The sequence below is a fragment of the Tursiops truncatus genome, chromosome 12, assembly GCF_011762595.2.
Source record: "Tursiops truncatus isolate mTurTru1 chromosome 12, mTurTru1.mat.Y, whole genome shotgun sequence".
NCBI classification, from domain to species: Eukaryota; Metazoa; Chordata; class Mammalia; order Artiodactyla; family Delphinidae; genus Tursiops; species Tursiops truncatus.
Window position 1 is genome coordinate 62,436,265 of NC_047045.1, and position 25,292 is coordinate 62,461,556.

Below are 25,292 nucleotides of genomic sequence, written 5' to 3' on the forward strand. Positions count from 1 at the left end.
TCTACTAGCATCTTTCTGATTCTCTATGTATAGCATCATGTCATCTGCAAACAGTGACAGCTTTACTTCTTCTTTTCCGATTTGGATTCCTTTTATTTCTTTTTCTTCTCTGATTGCTGTGGCTAAACCTTCCAAAACTATGTTGAAGAAGAGTGGTGAGAGTGGGCAGCCTTGTCTTGTTCCTGATCTTAGAGGAAATGCTTTCAGTTTTTCACCACTGAGAAGGATGTTGGCTGTGGGTTTGTCATATATGGCCTTCATTATGTTGAGGTAAGTTCCCTCTGTGCCTAATTTCTGGAGAGTTTTTATCATAAATGGGTGTTGAATTTTGTCAAAAGCTTTTTCTGCACCTATTGAGGTGATCATACTGTTTTTATTCTTCAGTTTGTTAATATGGTGTATCACATTGATTGATTTGCATATATTGAAGAATCCTTGCATTCCTGGGATAAACTCCACTTGATCATGGTGTATGATCCTTTTAATGTTCTGTTGGATTCTATTTGCTAGTATTTTGTTGAGGATTTTTGCATCTATGTTCATCAGTGATATTGGCCTGTAGTTTTCTTTCTTTGTGACCTCTTTGGTTTCGGTATCAGGGTGATGGTGGCCTCACAGAATTAGTTTGGGAGTGTTCCTCCCTCTGCTATATTTTGGAAGAGTTTGAGAAGGATAGGTGTTAGCTCTTCTCTAAATGTTTGATAGAATTCGCCTGTGAAGCCATCTGGTCCTGGGCTTTTTTTTTCTTGGAAGATTTTTAATCACAGTCTCAATTTCAGTGTTTATGATTGGTCTGTTTATATTTTCTATTTCTTCCTGGTTCAGTCTCAGAAGATTGTCCTTTTCTAAGAATTTGTCCATTTCTTCCAGGTTGTCCATTTTATTGGCATATAATTGCTTGTAGTAATCTCTCATGATCCTTTGTATTTCTGCAGTGTCATTTGTTACTTCTCCTTACTTCATTTCTAATTCTATTGATTTGAGTTTTCTCCCTTTTTTGCTTGATAAGTCTGGCTAATGGTTTATCAATTTTGTTTATCTTCTCAAAGAACCAGGTTTTAGGGTGTTTTTTTTTTCTTTAAATAAATTTATTTATTTTTGGCTGCGTTGGGTCTTCGTTGCTGCGTGCAGGCAGGCTTTCTCTAGTTGAGGCGAGCGGGGGCTACTCTTCATTGCAGTGCACAGGCTTGTCATTGCGGTGGCTTCTCTTGTTGTGGAGCACGGGCTCTAGGCAGGCGGGCTTCAGTAGTTGTGGCTCACGGGCTGTAGAGCGCAGGCTCAGTAGTTGTGGCGCATGGGCTTAGTTGCTCCGCGGCATGTGGGATCTTCCCAGACCTGGGCTCAAACCTGTGTCCCCTGCATTGGCAGGCAGATTCTTAACCACTATGTCACCAGGGAAGTCCCCAGCTTTTAGTTTTATTGATCTTTGCTATTGTTTCCTTCACTTCTTTTTCATTTATTTCTGATCTGATCTTTATGAGTTTTTTCCTTCTGCTAACTTTGGTTTTTTTTTTTTCTTCTTTCTCTAATTGCTCTAAGTGTAAGGTTAGGTTGTTTATGTGAGATGTTTCTTGTTTCTTGAGGTAGGATTGTATTGCTATAAACTTCCCTCTTAGAACTGCTTTTGCTACATCCCATAGGTTTTGGATTGTCGTGTTCTCATTGCCATTTGTTTCTAGGTAGTTCTTGATTTCCTCTTTGATTTCTTCAGTGATCTCTTGGTTATTTAGTAGTGTATTGTTTAGCCTCCATGTGTTTGTATTTTTTACAGATTTTTTTCTTGTAATTGATATCTAGTTAATAGCATTGTGGTTGGAAAACATACTTGATACAATTTCAATTTTCTTAAATTTACCAAGGCTTGATTTGTGACCCAAGATATGATCTATCCTGGAGAATGTTCCATGAGCACTTGAGAAAAAAGTGTATTCTGTTGTTTTTGGATGGAATGTCCTATAAATATCAATTAAGTCCATCTTGTTTAACATATCATTTAAAGCTTGTGTTTCCTTATTTATTTTCATTTTGGATGATCTGTCCATTGGAGAAAGTGGGGTGTTAAAGTCCCCTGCAATGACTGTGTTACTGTCAATTTCACCTTTTATGGCTGTTAGCATTTGCCTTATGTATTGAGAAGCTCCTATGTTGGGTGCATAAATATTTACAATTGTTATATCTTCTTCTTGGATTGATCCCTTGATCATTAGGTAGTGTCCTTCTTTGTCTCTTATAATAGTTTTTATTTTAAAGTCTTTTGTCTGATATGAGAATTGCTACTCCAGCTTTCTTTTGATTTCCATTTGCATGGAATATCTTTTTCCATCCCCTCATTTTCAATCTGTATGTGTCCCTAGGTCTGAAGTGGGTCTCTTGTAGACAGCATATATACGGGTCTTGTTTTTGTATCCATTCAGCCAGTCTATGTCTTTTAATTGGAGCATTTAATCCATTTACATTTAAGGTAATTATCAATATGTATGTTCCTATTACCATTTTCTTAATTGTTTGGGGTTTGTTATTGTAGGTCTTTTCCTATTCTTTGGTTTCCTGCCTAGAGAAGTTCCTTTAGCATTTGTTGTAAAGCTGGTTTGGTGGTGCTGAATTCTCTTAGCTCTTGTTTGTATGTAATGGTTTTAATTTCTCTGTCAAATCTGAATGAGATCCTTGCTGGGTAGAGTAATCTTGTTTGTAGGTTTTTCCCTTTCATCACTTTAAATACGTCCTGCCTCTCCCTTCTGGCTTGCAGAGCTTCTGCTGAAAGTTCAGCTGTTAACCTTATGGGGATTCCCTTGTGTGTTTGTTATTTGTTGTTTTTCCCTTGCTGCTTTTAATATTTTTTCTTTGTATTTAATTTCTGATAGCTTGATTAATATGTGTCTTGTCATGTTTCTCCTTGGATTTATCCTGTATGGGACTCTCTGTGCTTCTTGGACTTGACTATTTCCTTTCCCATATTAGGTAGGTTTTCAACTCTAATCTCTTCAAATATTTTCTCAGTCCCTTTCTTTTTCTCTTCTTCCTCTGGGACCCCTATAATTCAAATGTTGGTGCATTTAATGTTGTCCCAGAGGTCTCTGAGACTGTCCTCAATTCTTTTCATTCTTTTTTCTTTATTCTGCTCTGCAGTAGTTATTTCCACTATTTTATCTTCCAGGTCACTTATCCGTTCTTCCGCCTCAGTTATTCTGCTATTGATTCCTTCTAGAGAATTTTAAATTTCATTTATTGTGTTGTTCAACATTGTTTGTTTGCTCTTTAGTTCTTCTAGGTCCTTGTTAAACGTTTCTTGTATTTTCTCCATTCTGTTTCCAAGATTTCAGATCATCTTTACCATTACTCTGAATTCTTTTTCAGGTAGACTGCCTATTTCCTCTTCATTTGTTTGGTCTGGTGGGTTTTTGCCTTGCTCCTTCTTCTGCTGTGTGTTTTTCTGTCTTCTCATTTTGCTTAACTTACTGTGTTTGGGGTCTCCTTTTTGCAGGCTGCAGGTTCATAGTTCCCGCTGTTTTTGGTGTCTGCCCTCAGTGGCTAAGGTTGGTTCAGTGGGTTGTGTAGGCTTCCTGGTGGAGGGGACTAGTGCCCGTGTTCTGGTGGATGAGGCTGGATCTTGTCTTTCTGGCAGGCAGAACTGCCTCCAGTGGTGTGCTTTGGGGTGTCTGTGACCTTATTATGATTTTAGGCAGCCTCTCTGCTAATGGGTGGGGTTGTGTTCCTGTCTTGCTAGTTGTTTGGCATAGGGTGTCCAGCACTGTAACTTGCTGGTCATTGAGCAGAGCTGGGTCTTAGCATTGAGATGGAGATCTCCGGGAGAGCTTTCGCCGTTTGATATTATGTGGCCATTTGATATTACGTGGAGCCAGGAGGTCTCTGGTGGACCAATGTCCTGAACTCGGCTCTCCCACATCAGAGGCAGAGGCCTGACACCCGGCCGAAGCACCAAAACCCTATCAGCCACACACAATGTGTTCTTTTAAGAGCACGCTTAAGTTAACATCCTGATTGTGTGCGGTACAACTTTACTTTCAAACTGAGAGCTGCGGTGGATGGGATTTTTGCCTTCCCCAGATGGTTGAAAGTTACAATTTTTGTTTTTGGAAACCCCACCACTTCCTTATTTCTATTATTATTTTTGCAAGAAAACTATAAAGAGAGTTGGAATGGAGGTGAGATTTGTGATCAGGAAAGCCCTGGATGCCCTCCTTCTCCATCTTCTGCCTCTCTCTCTGATTAGTTCCTATCCAGCAGTAGATTAAAGCAGGAGATGATTCTCCATTTCAATTGAGCTATGATTATGTCTCTTTTTACCCAAGCAAGTAAGTCATAGAATGTTAGTATCACACATTGGACCCCAGGGCACACCCTGCTTGACCTCTTCATTTTACAGTTGAGGAGCTTGGGGTCCAAAGAAGTAATAACTCAGTCCTCCCGGCACATTTCCAGCACTTCTTCCATTGGTTCCCAATGCCACACAATGAGATAACTGTTTAATGCTTCTGAGTCCTTGGAAACATTAGTAATTTCCATGAAGAGAAAAGGACAAAGCTGTGAAAGACCAACCATAGGTTACCCACACAGAAACCCTAGGGTGGGGGGTTTTGAAGGGGGATATTTGGAGACAGAAAGGCATTCTCACCTCTTTCGTCCCCAACTTTTAAACTGCAAAAATTTTAAAGAAAATAAGTATAAGAACTAGCCTGGGAGAAGGATGACAGGGTAATGGGTTCTGGTAATTCTGGACAGTCAATACTACTGAAGGCTAATGGCAGTGGAAGGCAGGCTGGGCCCTGCAACATTTTTGGAACCCATGTCTTCTGTGGATGGCTAATCTTCTAATGGACTGTGATGCACCACTATGATAAACCTCTTGTGGAAATGCCCTTGGCTGAAGGATGCCTTGCTCAAGGTCATGCCCCACTCCTCAATGTTTGGTCAATGTAAAGACATAAAGACCCAGCACCCTCAGAGCAATGGGAGACGACTATGAGGGCTACCCCAGCTTCAGAGCACCCTCCAGGGTGTGCTGAGGCCCTTGCCGAGGCTGCATTACAGCCCAGCTTCTCCCTCACCCAATTCTGCTTCCTTCCCTTGCAGGGGTGTGATCCTGAGAACACACCCAGATAGACTTCCTCACATTAATCGCCATCTCACAGTCCACCTCCCAGAGGACCCAACCTGCAGTAGCCCTTTTCTGACATAAAAATTTCACACCTCATTCCCACTGACCCATTTTTCGTTTTGTTTTATTGATTTTCAATTTATAAGAAACGCAATTGCATATGCAACCTCTCTAGTCTAAGGAGAGTCTGTGCTTAATATCCAGCAAAACACATTTAAAAGTCTTCTTTCCCCATTGCTCTCATCTAAATCATCCTCCAAGTAATTCTCTCCCAATCCAATTTTTATGTAAATTTCATAATTAAAGCACAAATGCATTCTCATTGTAAAAGCAAAGTCTTTTGATACTCCATCCCCATAACAGTCCCATGCCAATATTTTCAATTTATGGGTGCCCTCCAGATGCTGCTACATCCTCCTAGGAAGTCCCATCTCCCCTCCCTGCCTTGACAATCACTGCTATCATCTGCACATCTCAACCAGTCAAGATTTTAAACAGCTTTAACTTCCTGTGGTCTATATTACCAAGCCAGTATTTTTTCCAATATAAAATAGTGTTAGAATGTTTTGTCAAATGCCCTGATTCTTTTCTAGGGATTAACTAGCAGCCAATCAAGAAAGAGAATGCAAGTTAGTTTAAGGCATCCAAGGAAAAGGGAGGAGAGAGGAGGGACTCTTCTAGGGCAAGTGGGAGGATTAATGCTTTAGAGCCAGGAAAAGAAGTTGGCGTTTATATACCTTGCAAGAACAGAAAGTGTCAGCACTCACTATATGTTCAGACAAGTTTAAAATAGAGTAAAATGTTATAAATAACACTTAGGTATTAGATAATTTACAGATAGATTCATAATGAAAGCCTAAGCCCTCACGAACTCTACAGTCAACATTAAGTCACCAGGAGCCCAAGTGTAGGCTATTCAGAAGGCCTCCTGAAGGGGACTTTCAGGGCATGGTCTCGTGTCCCCCAGGACATCGGAAGTGAGACTTCTAAATTGAGGTGAATCTAAAGGCAACTCAATCTTGATGCATCGTGGTGCTGACATGTGCTTTGGGCAAGCAGGAAATTCATTCTGAAGTAGAACAGAAAAGCCCCCCCAAAAACTAACTTGAGGTTTCTTAAGAAATAGATTTCACTCAGCAGAAAATGGTATCTTCCAAAGGTTTCTGCTGGCTGTTGGGGAGGGGTTGTTCCTTAAACATTTCTAAATATGGAAACGATAAAACTGAAAATGCAAGACTACCCCGGGGGATAAAAAGCAGTTATTTCAGAGGAAGAGGACTCTAATTACAAGGACAAGAGAGAAGAAAAGGCAGGGTGGGAGCAATGTCTAGGAGGGGCAGGAACAACAGCAAGAACAAACTACTGACACAGGATAAGAAGTATCAGAAAACTACACAGAAGGAGTAACAGGTAGGTATGGAAGTCACACTGCTGTACTTGCTGTATCATCATGAATGCTTCTGGCTGCAAGTAACAGAAAACCCACAATGCATATTTTTTTATTTCTCTTTCTCATGTAACAAGAAGTGTGGAGATGGCTCTTGCTGGTGTTAGTTCAGCAGCTCAGTGATGTCAGGGTTTACATCTCTGTGATTCAAGCCCGTTTCTCATGGCTATAAGATGGATGCTGCACAGCCACCCCTAACTGGAAGGTGCCAGGAAAAAGGGGTCGGAAATAGGGGTTACCAGGCAGCCAACTCTCTACCACAATAACATGAAACCTGTGAGCAAACTGGGCTCTTCCGAAAGGGGAGAGCCTGTAAAATGGGTGGGTGCTGAGTTCCTCCAAATGGAACCTAAGCTCTATTTCTAGGGAAACATGTAAACTCCCACACCACATTAGTATTGGCAGAAGGACAAAACACCTATTCCAAACTTTTCTGTGTTTCATTGCATTGACCAAGAAACTAACTACAGAACCCTCTTTCCAAAAACAGTTCAGACGTTCTAAATGTAGTGAGGAGAGAACGTGAATTGGAACTGCTATAAAACACAAACAAGTTCAAAAAATCATATTTATTTACAAAGGAACAGAGGAAATAAAGTGGTAAGCGTACATATTTACATAGCAAGTGTAGGCAAAACTTATCAAGAAGATTCTTTAAATACTTCTACAATCTAGCATTTAACGGTCAAAATCAGCTTCTAATTCTTTTATCACCTCAGGAAGATTTTTCAGGAGGTTCAATCTATGATTCAAAGTATGACTATCTTAATGAACAAATTATAATTTTATATTCTTTGAAAATCTCCAAGTTGCTGGAGGCCAAGTGAACCAGATCACTACCAATTTTTTTTTTTTTTTTTTTTTTTTTGCGGTACTAGGGCCTCTCACTGTTGCGGCCCCTCCCACTGCGGAGTACAGGCTCCGGACGCGCAGGCCCAGCGGCCACGGCCCACGGGCCCAGCCGCTCCGCAGCATGTGGGATCCTCCCAGACCGGGGCACGAACCCGCATCCCCTGCATCGGCAGACAGACTTCCAACCACTGCGCCACCAGGGAAGCCCCGATCACTACCAATTTTTAAAAGATTCAAAGGCTCTTAAGTTAGAAAGTCATAACTGCTTTAAGAAATTGTTTTTAAAAATCCAAATGTACTATCATCTGTTGAGTAGTACAATACAGACTTAGTTTACATTTTCTTAATCCATTAAATGGCATCTGTCACCTTATAATGAGACCTTACTGTTCTCTAATGAGAAACATTAAATTATTTACTATTTAGCTCTTAGGAGAATCACTCAAAGTATACATTCAGCTTTTAATAACATTAACATACATGGGGAAAAAAAAAAGATCCATTTCCCTAACTACCATCAGTAGTCAGTTAACTGCTGGATCTTCTAAAACCAGAGACAGGTATTCTTAAGAGTCAAGATCCTTCAGACCTCTGCACTAATATACCTCAGTGTATAGACTACATTTAACTTCCTTAACAGGAGGTGAGATCCTTTCACATGTAGGGATACGTATGCTGGCATACTTCTGCAATCCTGCCTTGTAGGTGCAGACACAAGCCCTGTAGCTCGTGGCTTGGGCTATACCTGCTGTGTTTGTCAGTTCTTCCTTTAGTTCAATGTCCTTCTGACTGTGAAATATGGTTTCCAAAATGAAATGAAGCAAATATTTAACACAGAAACTATTCTGATGTAAAAAAAAGAATGGCAACACAAACATCAAATAACCCTTTGAGGCTTAACTCATTCAACAGTAAGTAATTGTTTAAGAGCGGGTTACATGTCAGGCACTGTTCTCAGTCAGGGCTGAGGACATGAAAGTGAGCAGGACAGTCACAGCTGCACAGACTGAGCTCTCCGTAGACTACAATTTGAGTCTCTATGTGCCCATCCCTAAGCAAGGTGCTATAAAATTTACAAAAAGAGATGGCTCTTTCTCTAAGATGCTTGTAGTTGGCTGGAAAGAGAATGTGAAAAGAACAGTGAACAGTGTAAGACAAACCAGTAATACCTCCTTGATCCACTATCACTGGGAAACTATGTGTTCCACCTAAGTGAATTTCTGAGATAACTGAAGGTTTTCAAATATCCTAGAATTTTAATAAACCAAGTTCTATTCACTGCTCTGCCACTTAGATGTCAGATGGCAGATCACTTAACCACTTTCACACTCATTTTCCTCATGTGTAAAAGAGGGAATATTGGCAACCCAAGGACCATCAACGGATCATTGGATTGACAAGATGTGGTACACACACAGACACACACAGACACACAGACACACACACACACACACACACACACACACACACACACACACACACACACACACACACACACACACACTGGAATATTACTCAGCCATAAAAAAGAATGAGATATTGCCATCTGCAGCAACATGGATGGACCTACAGCATATTATGCCTAGCAAAATAAGCCAGAGAAACACAAATACTGTATGATGTCACTAATATGTGGAATCTAAAAACAAAACAAAACAAAAAGAATGTATATGCAAGACAGAAACAGACTCACAGATATAGAAAACAAACTTGTGGTTACCAAAGGAGAGAGGGAAGTGGGGAGGGACAAATAGGGGTATGGGATTAACAAACTATTATATATAAAACAGATAAGCAACAAGGATATACTGTATAGCACAGGGAATTATAGCCACTATCTTGTAATAACCTATAATAGAGTATAAACTGCAAAAATACTGAATCACTATGGTGTACACCTGAAACTAATACAATACTGTAAATCAGCTATACTTCGATAGAAAAAAATATTGCTGCAAAGGTCAAATGAGATGAGTAAAAAAAGTACTTTGCCAGTTACAAATTTCTATGCAAATGTTGAACACTTAGACACATTTGTAATTTTAATTGTAACAGTTCTAAAGTAAACTATATACTTTTTTGCCTTCTTAGAGTTAAGAATATAATCTTCTGAGTCAACATGATAAGCATCAGCTATTGTACAGGCACAATGGTAACTTAGAAACCACACACGCGCTGAAACTGAGTAGAATGATTTTCCCCTGCTCTGTTGTGCTCTTTGAGTTGCCATCTGCTTTTTAGTTTTTCCATCTCCTTTGCTGTCTGACTGATGTCCGCCACTCTAAAGCCACCCACTGGACTGTATATACTGTCCATCTTTCACTCTCCTCTCATTCCTAAGGCTTATTCTTATTTACTACCTCAACTAGTTTATGAGATGGAAAACCACCCCCCCCCCAGATTTGGATTGTATCTAAACCAAAGAAAAGACACTTCAAGAAAGAAGCAATCTTAAGGGTCAAGGGTTGAAATATGAGTTTTTTTAAGTATCCAATGAGCATGGTCATTGAAGTAATTATGACCTCATCTGCTTTGTTAAAAGCACAGTTAATGTCCTATTTATCTAAATAATTCAATCTTCATATTTGACCGGAAAAAATATTGGGAATATTCACATTTAAATATGGTTAGGTTGAATCTATCACACCATTTTTCTCTGGTCCTCTCAAAGTTTCAGACACCCAGTTCATACTGCAGACAGCAATGTCAAGTTAGCACGTGCCCAGGATAAACCATTATAAACTTATGCACAAGTATTTTTCAAATCAAGTGTCTCACCTCAAAAAAACTTCATAGTACGCTAAAAGCTAAAAATGAACGTGAAAGTCAACACAAACAACAGAAACATTAGCAGCACACAGCATCAACAATTTTAAGCCCATTCTGCATAATTAATTACTTCAAGGAACTTGAAGGCAAAGATACATCACGAACAATACGCATTAGAAAAACTGAAGATTTAAACTTATAATCTCACCCTTGAAGTTTCTGGACTAGAAAATGGAGAACACTCCCAGGAATTATTTTCCTTCTCAAAGGAATCTTCTTCTTGGAATGCAAATTTCTGCTTAAGTGCATGGGATATTAAAGACACTGGATCCCAAGGTGAGTCTTGTCTTTTCCTTTTATGAATGGGTCTGCCCCCAGGGGACCTTTAAAAAAAAATGGAATAAATTAAAACTTTGTGTAATTTAAGTTCCTTATTGACAAACACAGCAGAAATATAAGCATAATATATTACAATCTTCAAGAGATTGGAATGTTTTGCCTTGTAAAAAAAAACAAATCTGGAGGGCACAATGGATTGGTAATCAGAAAGCTGAGAGCCCATGTGAGGCTCTACCACAATCCGTTGTAACCTGGGATTTATCAAATATCATCTTTATTTTTTATTTTCTAATTTTCCAGTCGGTAGAAAAATTTAAAGAAATATTTAAGAGCTTTTAAAAGGACTATGGAGTTCAAGAAAAGAAAAACATCAGGCTAACTGTTCATTCATTCATTCAATCTTAATGCCCCCTATTTTACCAGGTTCTATGTTACGCTTCAGGGGTAGAGCAGTATCCTACTTCCACAGAACACTCTGGTGGCAGGACAGTGCTACACCAAAACAAGTAAGCAAGAACATTTTGGACAGCAATTATCCAGTGCTGTGGATAAAATAAAAGAGGGAAATGTGATAGTGGCTAGGTTGAAAGCACTTTCAATGAGATGATGAGGAAAAGCCTCTTAAAGGAGGTGACATTCTCTTTAAGGAAATGACAAGCAGTCAATTTTAGTGTAAACATCCAGTGGATGCATCGCAAGGAGGTTGGCACCTGTGAGAAAAGAAAAAAGAAAAACAGGTATAGCTGGAGTGCAGTTAAGTAAGATGGGAAGTAGGACGTGAGGTCAGAGAGATAAGGGCTGAATCCTAGAGAGACTTCCAAGCCACAGCAAGGTGTCAAGATTTCATTCTAAGCGCAATGGAAAACCACCAAAGGATTTTAAGCAGCGGAATGGTATGATCTGACTTCAATTTTTAAAGGTCACTCTGGTTACTATATGAAGAACAGATAAGGAGGCAAGAATGAAAAGAGAGACCAGGTTGGAGGCAACTGCAAAAGTCCAAGCTATATAAGATAGTGGCAAGGGGCTTCCCTGGTGGCACGGTGGTTGAGAGTCCGCCTGCCGATGCAGGGGACACGGGTTCGTGCCCTGGTCCAGGAGGATCCCACATGACGCAGAGCAGCTGGGTCCATGAGCCATGGCCACTGAGCCTGCACATCCAGAGCCTGTGCTCCGCAACGGGAGAGGCCACAACAGTGAGAGGCCCACGTACCGCAAAAAAAAGATAGTGGCTGGACTTCCCTGGTGGTCCAGTGGTTAAGACTTCGCCTTCCAATGCACGGGGTGTGGGTTCAGTCCCTGGTCGGGGAGCTAAAATCCCACGTCTCCTGGCCAATACACCAAAATATAAAACAGAAGCAATATTGTAACAAATTCAATAAAGACTTAAAAAAAGAAAGGTCCACATCAAAAAAAAAAAAAAAAGATAGTGGCTTAGATTGAAAGGTGGCAGTGAGGACCACTGAGGGTACATAAATTTGAGCTGTATGCTGACGGAAAGGATGTGGGATAGAAAGGAAATGAAAAAACAGGATGATTTCCAGATGTCTGGACTGAGGGTGATATTGTTGCCATTTGCTGAGAAGCAAAAGACTTGGGGGAAGAACAAGTTTTCAAGGTAGAGGACGGAACAGGTAGGAAGGAAGAGTTCTGTTTTGGACATGTGAAGCATGAGGTACCTGTGAGACAGGCAAATGAAGATGTGAAGTAGGCATGGGGCTCAGAGGAGAGGTCAGGCCTAGAAAAATAAATGTGGGCATCATTAGCATTTAGCTGGTATCTAAAGCCTAGGACTAGATGAGATCACCCAAGGAAACAATGTGGGTGGAGAGAAGAATGGGGCTGAGGGCTGAGCCTTGAACATGCCAACATTCAGAGACCAGGTCCAGAAGAAAGAATCAGCAAAGAAATAAGAGGTGGACAATGAGGTAAGAGGAAAACCAAGCATGATTTCCTCAAGGCCAAGTGAAGAAAGTGTTCCAAGGAGGTGGGAACTGAGGACTGTATCAAACACTGCTGAGAGGTCAAGTAAGAAGAGCAATGAGAATTGACCACTGGATTTAGCAACATGGAGTCACTGGAGACCTTGAAAGAACAGTTTTCAATGGAGTGATGGGAACAGACACCATATTACAGTGACTAGAAGGCAGTGAGAAATGGAAACAAACTATAAACAACACCAAGAATTTATACCAGACAGGGAACAGAGAAACTATAATAGCTGAGGGTATACATGTTTTGAAGATGGGAAATGCTCAAGTGTGAAGAGAAGAATAAAGATGGAAAATTTGATTGTGCAGAAGACAGAAGAGAGAATTTTAAGTGAAATGCTTAGAGAGAAGGGGAACCAGCGACCAAGGGGAGAGCAATGGACATGATCAAGGATGCTTCATTTGCAATAACAAAATGGAAGGCAGAGAACATGGGGAGTAAATTTGTAAATGTAGAGATGTGGGAAGTCTCGTCGGATTCAGCAGTAATGTATGAAACAGATCAGTTGTTAGAAAAATGAGAGAATAGAGGGGTGGAGGGTGGAGTCTACTGGCGTTTCAGTCATTTCTCCAGTGATGGTAACAGCCACAGAGTCATCATTTTACACTGACTGTGCCCGACGATACCAGTAAGAGATCTAGTTGGGACTAAATGGGTACGTACAACCGTAAGATTTTTCTCTGTACTAGCTGCCTCATACAAGGATCAATCATAACCTCATTGATAATGAAATGACTTATCTGTCCTAACACTATTACACAGAAAATACATTTATTTTCTCAGCAAAACTTCATTGAGGAATTTCCAGGTGAACATGGCAGATCTCTGTGAAAGCCTACTAAAATGACAGCAAAGAAATGAAAAAGATGTACACCCACAAAGACAAAGAGATTACGAGAGGAGAGAGTAGATAAGAATTGCAACAAAATGTTGAAAGCTGGAAAGCTGATGACAGTGAAGAGAATGGGAGGTAAGCTGCCTTCCTGAAAACAGACGGATTGAGGAAAAGTCCACATATGGAATGATATGCTCCTCCCTTGCCCTTTCCCCACTCAACTCTCAAACTACCTAGCTTGCACCACCTGTGAAATCCCCAACTCTTCTGACCAAGGAGAATGAAGAACTTTCTAGAAAAACTCTCTAGTCCCAAAGAAAAGACATACAGCTACTGAAATATGGAATCTGGCTAACAAAATGGCAAGGTTCTCTCCTCAGTCACTAAATTGTGAAGCCCACCAGCTGGCAATCCCACCTCACACAAAGAAACTTCAATCAGCTTTTCCGTGCCTCACTTTTAAATATAAATGCATAGCTGCAAATCACCAGATACTTAAATAAGGCTCCAAAACTATAAATGGAGACCAAAATCAGTAAGAGGAAAAGGAACTCAGGAAAAATGAACATCATTCAAGAGCAGAAGAAAACTAAGAATAAAACTGTAGTTAATATTTTCAGTAGCATAAGACACACAAAAGCAAGAAGACATAAAAAAGGAGCACTCAAAGAAAAAGAAATGGGTCTCACAAATTAAAAATATGATGATGGGGGAAATTCCCTGGCAGTTCAGTGGTTAGAACTCCACACTTTCACTGCCGAGGGCTTGGTTCAATCCCTGGTCAGGGAACTAGAATCTCACAAGCTGCACAGTTCCCCACACCCCACCCACACCCCCAAAAAACAAGTGATGACAGGAAAAACAATAGAAGAGTTAGAATTTTCTCAAAAAGTACAATAAAAAAAAGCAAAGAGAAGAAAACAGTAAAGGAAAGATACGAAGATAAGGCAAATAATTCTGGCATTCAAACTTCTAATAGGCTTTCCAAGAAAAGAGAACAGAAGGAAAGAATAGAAGAAAATTATCAGAGAAATGTTATAAGAAATTTCCAAAAATAAAGGACATAAACTCTAAACTGATTGAGTTCAATCAATAAGTGAACTCAGCATAAGGAACTTAAAAAGAAGTAAATGCTCAGCACAAGAAACTTAAAAAGAAATCTCCAGGGCACATCACCATGAAATTTAAGAACACCAGGACCAAAGAAAGATCTTAAATGCTTCAAGAATGAAGAAACAGGGGCTTCCCTGGTGGCGCAGCGGTCGAGAGTCCACCTGCTGATGCAGGGGACACGGGTTCGTGCCCCAGTCTGGGAATATCCCACATGCTGCGGAGCAGCTGGGCCCATAAGCCATGGCCACTGAGCCTGTGCGTCCAAAGTCTGTGCTCCGCAATGGGAGAGGCCACAACAGTGAGAGGCCTGCATACCGCAAGAAAAAAAAAAAAATGAAGAAACAGGTTTCATACATGGCATCAGGAATCAAAACGACATTAACCTCTCAACAAGAACACTGAGAGCTAGAAACCGATGGAAAAATGTCTTCAAAATTCTGAGGAAAAATGATTTTCTGTCAATTATATACCCAGCCAAACTAGCAATTAAGTGTGAGAATAAAAGAAAAAGAAATTCAGATATACAAGGTCTTAAATCTACCTTTCATGCACTCCTCAGGAAGCTGCAGGAAGAAGATATGACACCCAGGAAATGGGTGATGCGACACAGGACAAAGAGAATGCCCATGATGACGAAGGAAATTCTTAGGATGACAATGTAGGAAGTTTAGAGCAACAGGTGAGATTAGAACAGGACAGAGGGCTCCGTGAGGGGATTTCCGGGGTGGGGGGGATTCAAGGAGGCAATTATTAATTTCAATAAAAAATAAAATTAGTAACAAACAAAATGTAGTCATAGTATATGAAATGGCTTACCTGTGAATGTTTACTGTTATAGTAAGGATATAAATTCTGAACACGGATTTAAGGAAAGACTGTGACTTAACCATATCGGGAAGATGTAATAAGAAGTGTGTGTGCACGTGTGTTAGGGGGTAGAATGTCTAAGAGAACGTATTCCAGATTTTTAACAATTGCAAGTAAATATAACTAAAATATCAAGAAATAGCAAAAATAGTACGTTGTTTCAAAAATATGGAGATAGGACACTAGAACAAAGAGTCACAAAAAACTGAAAATGATTCTCTCTCGAGGGGTATTTGGGGTAAAGAGGAATCAGAGAAGACTTATATATGTTTACTTTGATAAATATAATAATTTCTTTAAACACCATTGATAAAATTTGGGTTCATTTCTCAAATTATGACAACATACCTTTCAACAGCACGTAGCTTAACCTTATTCACATCCTTCAGAACATCCAACATGTTTGGAACATCTTTATGGTTTTTTGAATGATGACTAAAATTGGTTTTCCTAGTATCTGGGTGCTGTTTTTTCACTTCAGTTGCTGAATTATCTGATGCACAAATATTATTAGAGGCTGTTTGCACGAGAGGAGAACATGGAGGCCGTAGAGAAGAAACCTGAGGAGGCGGTGGTGGAGGAGGAGGAGAGGGAAACACTGAACTTGAAAACGAATCTGGTTCGACACTCAGTTGAGTAGTCCCTGATGATGGCATGTGTCCCAAACCACTAGGTCTGTCGTTCTTCAAGTCCAAGGAGCCTAAAGAAAATGTGGTCTGTTGAAAAACCATGCAAAATTTTCTCCAATATAACACGTAACACTAATTAGAATCAAAACAGGAACAATTCTGTAATGCTACTAAAATAATGATACTGTGGCCAGGAAGGTGAAGCAATCCCATCTGCTTAGTAATTTCTGAAAGAGTCAAGCAAACAGTAAATTCATTTTTAATCCAATTAGGATTCTCTGTGTAGGGGAAGGGGGAGAATGCATTTTAAAGAGAAAATTAAAAGTGCTTTTTTCACATACAATCTGAATTTCATCCTCTATTTACAAAAGCTAAAACACGATCAACAACTTGTGGCTAGAAACATGCAAACTGATATATTCACTCTAATGATGACATTGTAGAAACACCCAGGCATATATTTTCTAGGCAGGAGCCTACGACGGGTACCAAATACTTAACTTTTTCACAACAGATTTGCTCCTAAAATCATGTGTAACACGACTGCTTTTAAAAAAGTGTATATATCATACCTCATTTATTACCCAGTAGTATATATAATATTTAATATAAATTATAAATATACAATACTATATAAGTATTATGTTATACACAAATTATATATATGTTTATATGGATGTTTTTATATACATACAGATTGTGTGTATGTATATTATTTAAAGCAAGTCACATCTCTAAAAATTTTAAAAAGAATCATCTGGAAAACAGTATTCACCTAGATTTGGTGGAAGTATAGCAGCAATAACTTCAAACTACAAATATATATATATGAAGCCTCAAATCTATACTCTTGTCTCAAATTAATGCATCCCTCCGCTTAAATGTCCAACACTTTTCTACGGAGTTAGAAAAGCTTACAGTCAGCCCTCCATATCCTCAGGCTCTACATATGCAGATTCAACCAACCGCAGATCAAAAATATGAATTAAAAAAAAAAAAAACTCCAGAAAAGTTCCAAAAAGCAAAACTTGATCCTCCATGCACTGACAACCATTTACAAAGCATTTCCATTATAACTACTTGCATTTTATTAGGTATTATAAGTAATCTAGAGATGATTTAAAGTATATGGGAGGACGGACGATGTGTATAGGTTATATGTAAATATGCCATTTTATATAAGGGACTTAAGCATCCTAAGATTTTGGTGTCCACAGGGGTCCTAGAACCAACACCCCACGGATGCCAAGGGACAACTGTACTTAGAAAACAGGCTTTTAAATACAAAACTACAATCTTCGGCAGCATAGCTAGCTCTTCTTTAAACCAAAGCCATCCCTGTCACTACAAATGCATCTTAATTTATTCTCAATAAACATCAGAGGTAACACATATATACACCCAACATCGTTTCATATTTAATGTCATTCATAAGATACATTAGCAGCAAACATTCTTTTCTTACTCAGAACCACACTGACTGAAATACTAAATGAGTATCATCCAACTGAAATAAAAATCCAGCGTTACTCACCAGAATTTGTACTGTTTCTCAGTTCTTGCCTTCCCACAATTGCAGCAATCTGAGAGCGAAGAAAAGCTAGCTCATCTTCAAGGGCAGCTATTTTTTTAATTGCAGCTTCACTTTCAGGCCAATCACTTTTTGTTGGTTTGTTATGCCTTAGAGCAGGTGTCAATGGATCTTCAACTAGTTGCAAAGGATGGAAAGAAGCAATTTTCTCCCCTTCTTCATTTTTCCATATACTATTTCTGTAGGTGGAAGGAAAAAATGGAAAGAGAGAGAGAAGGAGGAAGAAAAATTTTCTAGAAATAAATTCTTTCAGTTAAAGAATAAAGATACCAAAACAAAACCAGAATAGCTCTCTTTACCCTATAATGGTCTCTAGACTCACTGAGGACAAACAACATCTTATGTAACTTTATATTCTCAGTACCCAGAACAAATGCTGACTTTAATAGGTGACCAATAAGCGGTCAGTGAATGAAGGAACACATCTTGCTTACAGACTGTAAACCAAAAATAATGATCCTATCTATTAACTTCAAACACAGTACAAATTGATTTATTTAGAAATAAAGTTAATTTATTTAGAAATTCTACATATTCGGAATATAAGGTCCTACAGGATTCCTTGTTATGTTGGGGTAAGTTTACCGTATTCTAATTTTTTGAAAATTTATAAACCAATTTGATATAGAATAAATTTAGCCAGTTTTTCTGAATAACTGACCCTTTTGTACTTCAGCCTGTATCTGAATACACTAACAGCTAAGTTAGTATTACCAAGCAGTAAAACATCCAAATGTTGAAATATATTTAACATCATTGCCTGGTAAACAGTAAACACTATATAAGTTTTGGCTAAATATATAAAATAAATATAGTATTTAGTATAGGAAAGAGCTTTCTCCAAAAATGAACATGGTGATTTTTATATCCTTTTAATATCATTCCTTCCTAGGCCTGGGGTGAGGATTAAATGTGCATTAAGAAAGACTAGCTAGGGGCTTCCCTGGCGGCACAGTGGTTAAGAATCTGCCTGCCAGTGCAGGGGACATGGGTTTGAACACTGGTCTGAGAAGATCCCACATGCCGCGGAGCAACTAAGCCCGTGCGCCACAACTACCAAGTCTGCACTCTAGAGCCCATGAGCCACAACTACTGAGCCCACACACCACATCTACTGAAGCCCACATACTCTAGAGCCCGTGCTCCACAACAAGAGAAGCCACTGCAATGAGAAGCCCTCACACCACAACGAAGAGTAGTCCCAGCTCATTGCAACTAGAGAAATCCCGCGCACAGCAACGAAGACCCAACACAGCCAAAAATAATAAATAAAAATAAAATACATTAAAAAAAAAGAAAAAACTGGCTAAAAATGAGAAAACACCAGTCATCCCTATTAGGAAGACATTAGCAGGACACAGCGCAGTACAGAGGTAGACAAATAAAAAGGCTCGATCAGTCTGAACATACTTCACCATGTGGAAGAATTCAGATTATAGCCCACACCCCACTTTCCAAGATAAGTAGAAAAATTACCGAAATCTGAGATAACTGGCTTCTTCATCATTCGTCACATACAAAACGTCAGCAAAAGATGGGACTACAGATCCACAGTTAGCTGGGTCCACAGAGTTCAAGAGTGGGATCAGCTAAAGGAAAAAAGAAAGTCAGGGAGTCGGGGAAAGACACATGCCCGTGGAAACTATTTGTGTAAATTAAAAATCCACAAGAGTGAAAAGGAAAAAGGATATGCAATAGAAAAACATACACCTATTAGCGAGAAAAAAAACTGAGGAAAATAATTATTCTAAAGTCTACACATGTGGCAATATTCTCTCCCTTAGTGAATGTCATCCAACATAAAACACAAACTAGAAGAATGAAATAAGCTACTCAGGGGTTGCTTAGCATCTGCCAATCTTTGGATATAATTACTTAAAAAAATAAAGACAAAGACACACGTGAAATGACTTGTTTCCAGGATAAACTAAAGGTTTTTTGGCTTGCAGGAAACATTTCTTCTTTTGTTCTACCCTATGTCCCTAGGAGTACCTGGGATAATTTTACACATGGTACTTAAACAATGCATGTTGACTGACTTACCTCAAAATTAGGCCTGGGACAAGGTTCTAAAGGAAGAATTTTCCCAATAACACGAACAATACTCCGAGCTGATCCATAGTCTTTATTTTCCCAAATCTGCAAAACCTATTTAAACATAAAGCATTGTTTAAAAAGTAGTACCCTATTGAGCATGTTTGTATTGATATTATTTATGGAAAAAATGTAAAATATGCAATAACATTTATTTTTAAAAAGAAAATATAGAATGGCATACTTCTAAAGTATTTTCTTCAAAGAATTAAACTTTATTCATATCTGTCTTTAAAAACGTGGGAAGCAGGGGGATGGGAGTTAACATATACAGATTCCAGGAAGAAAGATGTTTTGAGAAAGCACCACAAATTCATTCTATTTCTGATAATGGCCAAATATCTTGGGGAACTTTATTCAGAAAAATTGTCTCCCCTCCTCCCAACTAAAAATCCCATCTTTGGGCCCAATGAAAAATGGACAATTTCAATTTTTCAAGCAGTGAAGTAATACAGAGTATATTCATGTAATTTCCTTTAAAGGAGGAATAAAAAGGGGAATAAATGAAGCAGGCCCTAAACAGTTTAAGGATGCTTTACTTACTGTTGTACTGGCACAAAGAGACATATAGATCAATGGAGCACAACAGAGAGCCCAGAAACAAACCCACGCATGTGCAGTCAATTAATCTACGACAAAGGAGGCAAGAATACACGATGGAGAAAAGCAAGTGGTGTTGGGAAAGCTGCACAGTTACATGAAAATCAATGAAGTTAGAACACTCCCTCACACCATACGCAAAAATAAACTCAAAATGGTTTGAAGACCTAAATGTAAGACATGACACCATAAAACTAGAAGAGAACATAGGCAAAACATTCTCAGACATAAATTGTAGCAATATTTCCTTAAATCAGTCTCCTAAGGCAAAAGAAATAAAAGCAAATATAAACAAATGGGACCTAATTAAACTTAAACGTTTTTGCACAGCAAAGGAAACCATCAATAAAATGAAAAAACCTACAGAATAGGAGAAAGTATCTGCAAACTATGCAACTGACAAATGGATAATCTCCAAAATATACAAACAGCTCATACAACTCAATATCAAAATAACAAACAATCCAATCAAAAAATGGGCAGAAGACCTAAACAGACATTTCTGCAAAGACATACAGATGGCCACCAGGTACAAGAAAAGATGCTCAACAGCCCTAACTATTAGGGAAATGCAAATCAAAACAACGAGGTATCACCTCATGTGGGTCAGAATGACTATCATCAAAAAGTCCACAAATAATAAATACTGGAGAGGGTGTGGGGAAAAGGGAACCCTCCTACACTGATGGTGGGAATGTAAATTGGTGCAGCCACTATGGAAAACAGCATGGAGGTTCCTTAAAAAAATACAAGTAGAGTTATCATATGATCCAGCAATATCCCACTCCTGGGGAAAACTCTAATTCAAAAAGATACATGCACCCCAATGTCCACAGCAGCACTATTTACAATAGCCAAGACATGGAAACAACCCAAGTGCCCATAAATAGATGACTGGTTGAAGATGATGTGGCAGATATAGATATAGATGTAGATATACATACATACATACATACACACATACATACACACAATGGAATATTACTCAGCCATAAAAAAGAATAAAATATTGCCATTTGCAGCAACATGGATGGACCTAGAGAATATCATACTAAGTGAAATAAGTCAGACAGAAAAAGACAAATATTATCACTTATATGGGGACTCTAAATAATACTACAAATGAATCTATAAACAAAACAGAGAAACAGACTCACAGACGTAGAAAACAAACTTATGGCTGCCAAAGGGGAAAGGGAAGGGGGGGTTATATTAGGAGTATGAGACTAACAGATACAAACTACTGTGTGTAAGACAGAAAAGCAACAAGAATCTACTGCATAGCACAGGGAACTATATCAGTATCTTGTAATAACCTATAATGGACAATAATCTGAAATATTATATAACTGATCACTTTGCTGTACAGCTAAAACTACACAATAGTGTAAATCAGCTATATTTCAATTTTTAAAAAGAGAAAAAAAAGAATGCTTTACTTACAGTGGAATACATTTTCTAGTAGTCAGTTCTTAAGATAACAGAAATGAAATGTGCTTCTATAACTCAAATAATAACTTTGTTCTTTAGCTTGGAGTTTCCCCTATTAGTGTAAACTATTCCCACAGGAAACCTCCCCCAAAATATGACATAACGTTTGTTCTTTTGGAAGTGATTTCAACACAAAGGAGGCATTTTCTCTCTTCAAAAAGCATTAAAAATTGGACTTTTCATTTTTCCTGAGATCCCATAAGGAAAACGAAGTTTATTATAAGCCACAGATACAGAGGTAGCATCCTATCAGCATCCTCATGGAAACATCCCGTAAGCAGATGGATACACAGTTCTAGAACTTAGGAGACAATCTGCATTAGAAAGATGGATTTGGGAATCATCAGCATACAGAATACATGACAGGTAAAAATCGAAGCCATAGGACTAGTTGAGAAAAACTGGGGCTAGAGAGAATGATTTGAAAGTCATCAGCTCATAGAATCTTCTGCACAAAGTCATGCCATTCCTCTGCTTTTAAATGGCAAGGGTTCTGAATTTATCTGATCATATCCAAGCACCCGGCTCTAACCATTAAATACTGATTCCATCAGGCAGCCTCACAACCTTCCATCAATTCTGCCAGCTCAGTTGCCATAACATACTCCATGAATTGCGTATTCATTCTCCAATCACTCTCAAAGGTCCTCTGCCACTTAGCCCTATTCTATCTATCCAACTTAATTTCCCACTATCCATTAACAAGAACACATGCTCTTTTGGGTTAAGCAGTTTTCCTTCAGATTGATGGCCTCTCTCAATTTCTTTTCACAAACTTTTCAAAAGAAGGATGCTGATGCCACTTCCCTTCCTCAATCATTCTTCAAACTACTACAGTTCAGCTGCCACTCTCCACCTACAGAAATCCCTAAAGGCATCAATAATCTACTGATAAGCAAATCTTCAACAATCACTCAGTCTTTGTTGTCTTTAAATCTCTCCAATTCTGAAATTCAAAATGCTTCAATAACATCCAGTGACATCCTCCATTACATGTCATCAAAGTCAAATATCAAAAGAATGTCGATCACTCCAAATCTGAATCTCTTTTCTTTCCTACATTCCAGAACCATATACCCAATTATCTGCAGGACCTTTGTATTTATATATTCCAACAGCACATATGACTTATCTCCCTACTCAAAGTAGTTTCACGTATGGAACTGTCCATTTATATTAATGGCTCCATCATTTTTCAACTTTTGTTTAAAACATTTTAATTATCCTTGTCTATTCTAATTCACAACACCAAACAGCAACAATTTGCCCATTTTCTGTAAGCCCCCCCATTATTTTTGTGTCTCTCTTATATTCAGTCCTGTATTACAGTTATCTCTATACGTTTCTTATATCTCATATTATATTTTAAGCATCATGAATACAAGAACCATGTACTGCTACTCTGCATCACCTACAGAAACAAGCATATTGTGTTAGATGTCATAGGTACTCAGTAAGTAGACAAAATTTGATTTGCTTATGCTTCTCGCACCTAAGCCAACCTCTCTCCTTAATATTTATTCTGAATTTGCTGAGCTATAACTTGCCATTCTATATCCAAGTATCAAACTTAAATTACCTTAAATAAAGCCACTAGATATTTTTTAAATATTTTATCTATGAAGGTCATGTCTATCTTTTGCTTCGGTTGTATCTTTCGTTGGCATTTGACCTATCAAATAAATGGGTTCCTGATAATCTTATCCCTTTTTTAACTCAAACTATCAAAGCTATACTAAAGGAAACTCGCCTTTGTTACACCTATAGAGAAGTAACAATTTTGCCTTGAGTGTTGACATATAAATCATTTCTAAAATAAGACCTCAAACAAATACAACAGGTTCATTCAAATCCATTAAAAGATATTTACCTGGTTTACAGGAACACCAAAATATTCCAGCATCTCTCTTAAGATACTCAATATGAATGACATTGATGAGGCAAATACAGAAGCAAATTTAAGGAAACATTGTTTCTTGATACCTTAAGGGAAAAAAAATTAGAAAACATTATTCTTGATAAATAACTGCCGCACAAAATTGTATTAAATAATTGGAAAACTCCTTTGGTTACACATTACACCATCAACTAATCTCTCTGGCCAGCATTATTTTAATGAGAGGAGAGAAAAAGAGGAACGGGGGAATGGGGAAGGGTTGGTAAAAGAAACTTCAATTTATCAGTTAAGTTGCATTAAAAATTCATAGGATTTTTTTGAGCCTCTGAAGGGACCTGGTTAATAAATATCAATCAGCGAAATTGGAAACTTAGCAGGGAAGCCTTCAAGTTAGTTGCAACAGCGATGCGCCCTCTCTCCGAAAGCTTTGGGCTGAGACTCTTAGAAGGGATGAGTTCAACCCATCCTTGAAAGCAGTCAGGGGGCCGACTCAAGGCTTTGACAAAAGGAACGGTAGCTCTTCCTCACTAACGTATCGGAGTACCACCCACCTCCTTGCTTATTTTCAAGAATATGAACCCCAGATAGGCGACGTGACTTAGTCACCTAACTACTAAATAACAGGCCGAGACTAGCGCCCAGTCACATCACTCGCTTTGGCCCCAAGCTCCCTCGGCGTCTCTCCTAACCCAGCATGGTCGCCTGGCTTACCTTCCTCCGAAGCCCAGCCTCTCGGCAATCACGGGAACTTCAAGCAGTCGTTAAGGAACCTTGCCGCGGAATCCGCAGAGGACTAGGCCCGGCGTGCACTCGTCCTGGTCCGGGAGCGCTCAGACGTCCACACGTGTCCGCCCGTGCGCCTCGGCTTGCCTGCCACGGGCGGTGACGACGCCTCCACTGGCCCAGGGCTTGGCCCTGTAGCCCCTCACTCGGCCGGGGCAACTCAGCTGGAAGCGCGGCCCTCCGCCCGTGCGCCACCGAACCTGTTCCTTGCCTCCACAATGGGCTCACCATTTCCGGGTCCCGCGACTAAACTTAAACTCCGCGGGCCATGACCCGTGCCCGACCTCATTGGACAAGGCTGAAGATCGTTGCTTGTGACTGGTTACGTAATGACGTCAGGTTATTTACGGTTATTTAGACTGGCTACTGAGTGTCTTCCTCCTTCAAGAGGGCGGGCCTTCAGCGAGGCAGCCAATAGAAGCCTAGAGGCACAGGTGGGCGGGGCAGGCAGCGCAGGGACGATGACGCATGCTCAAGACTCGCCTTTGGGTTTCCCGGGTGCTCCCATAATACCGTTGTCTACAGCCCAGAGTATGGAGCCATTATGGCCCTTGGATCAGGCCCACGATCCGGAGTTCGTGCCCCACACAGATCTTCGCAGGCAAAGTGTGTCATCCTCTACATACAGACCCGAAGTGGGGCCGCTCTCCCAAGTCCGCTTGCCGTGGAATGTCGCGATTTGTTTAATAATTCATTCGTCTATTCAGCAAACATCTATTTTATGCTATGCGACTAGCAGATGCTAAACGCTGTCATCGAGGAATCTGCAGCATTGCAGTACTTACAATGTTCGTTCATGAAACGCTCCAGGTTATCCAGGCTGCCAATGCTGATCTGGCCTAGCCTACGATGGTAAAGTGACCACCAAGTCCTGGCA

At 39.4% G+C, this 25,292-nt stretch overlaps 1 protein-coding gene across 14 annotated transcripts in view; it reads right to left on the reverse strand.

The window, feature by feature from the left end:
• The window catches only part of MTFR2 (mitochondrial fission regulator 2), a 233,444-nt gene extending 208,779 nt beyond the window's left edge, over positions 1–24,665 (reverse strand). For 6 of the 14 annotated variants that reach the window (XR_012324858.1, XR_012324862.1, XR_012324859.1 and 3 more), the window contains exons 1-7: positions 24,344–24,659; positions 23,606–23,718; positions 19,594–19,698; positions 19,027–19,139; positions 17,494–17,729; positions 15,679–16,030; positions 10,393–10,567 (exon numbers count right to left, since the gene is read on the reverse strand). Coding sequence is in view for 8 of the 14 variants with exons in the window: in XM_033867770.2 (XP_033723661.1) it covers positions 10,393–10,567; positions 15,679–16,030; positions 17,494–17,729; positions 19,027–19,139; positions 19,594–19,698; positions 23,606–23,668 (1,044 nt within the window). In the remaining 6 variants the exon portion in view is untranslated. Of the gene's footprint in view, positions 1–7,113; positions 10,568–15,678; positions 16,031–17,493; positions 17,730–19,026; positions 19,140–19,593; positions 19,699–23,605; positions 23,719–24,343 lie in introns of those variants that run through there. The other 8 variants (XR_004529261.2, XM_073789640.1, XM_033867769.2 and 5 more) reach the window with 6 other exon arrangements.
• Between the last annotated feature and the right edge of the window lie 627 nt (positions 24,666–25,292).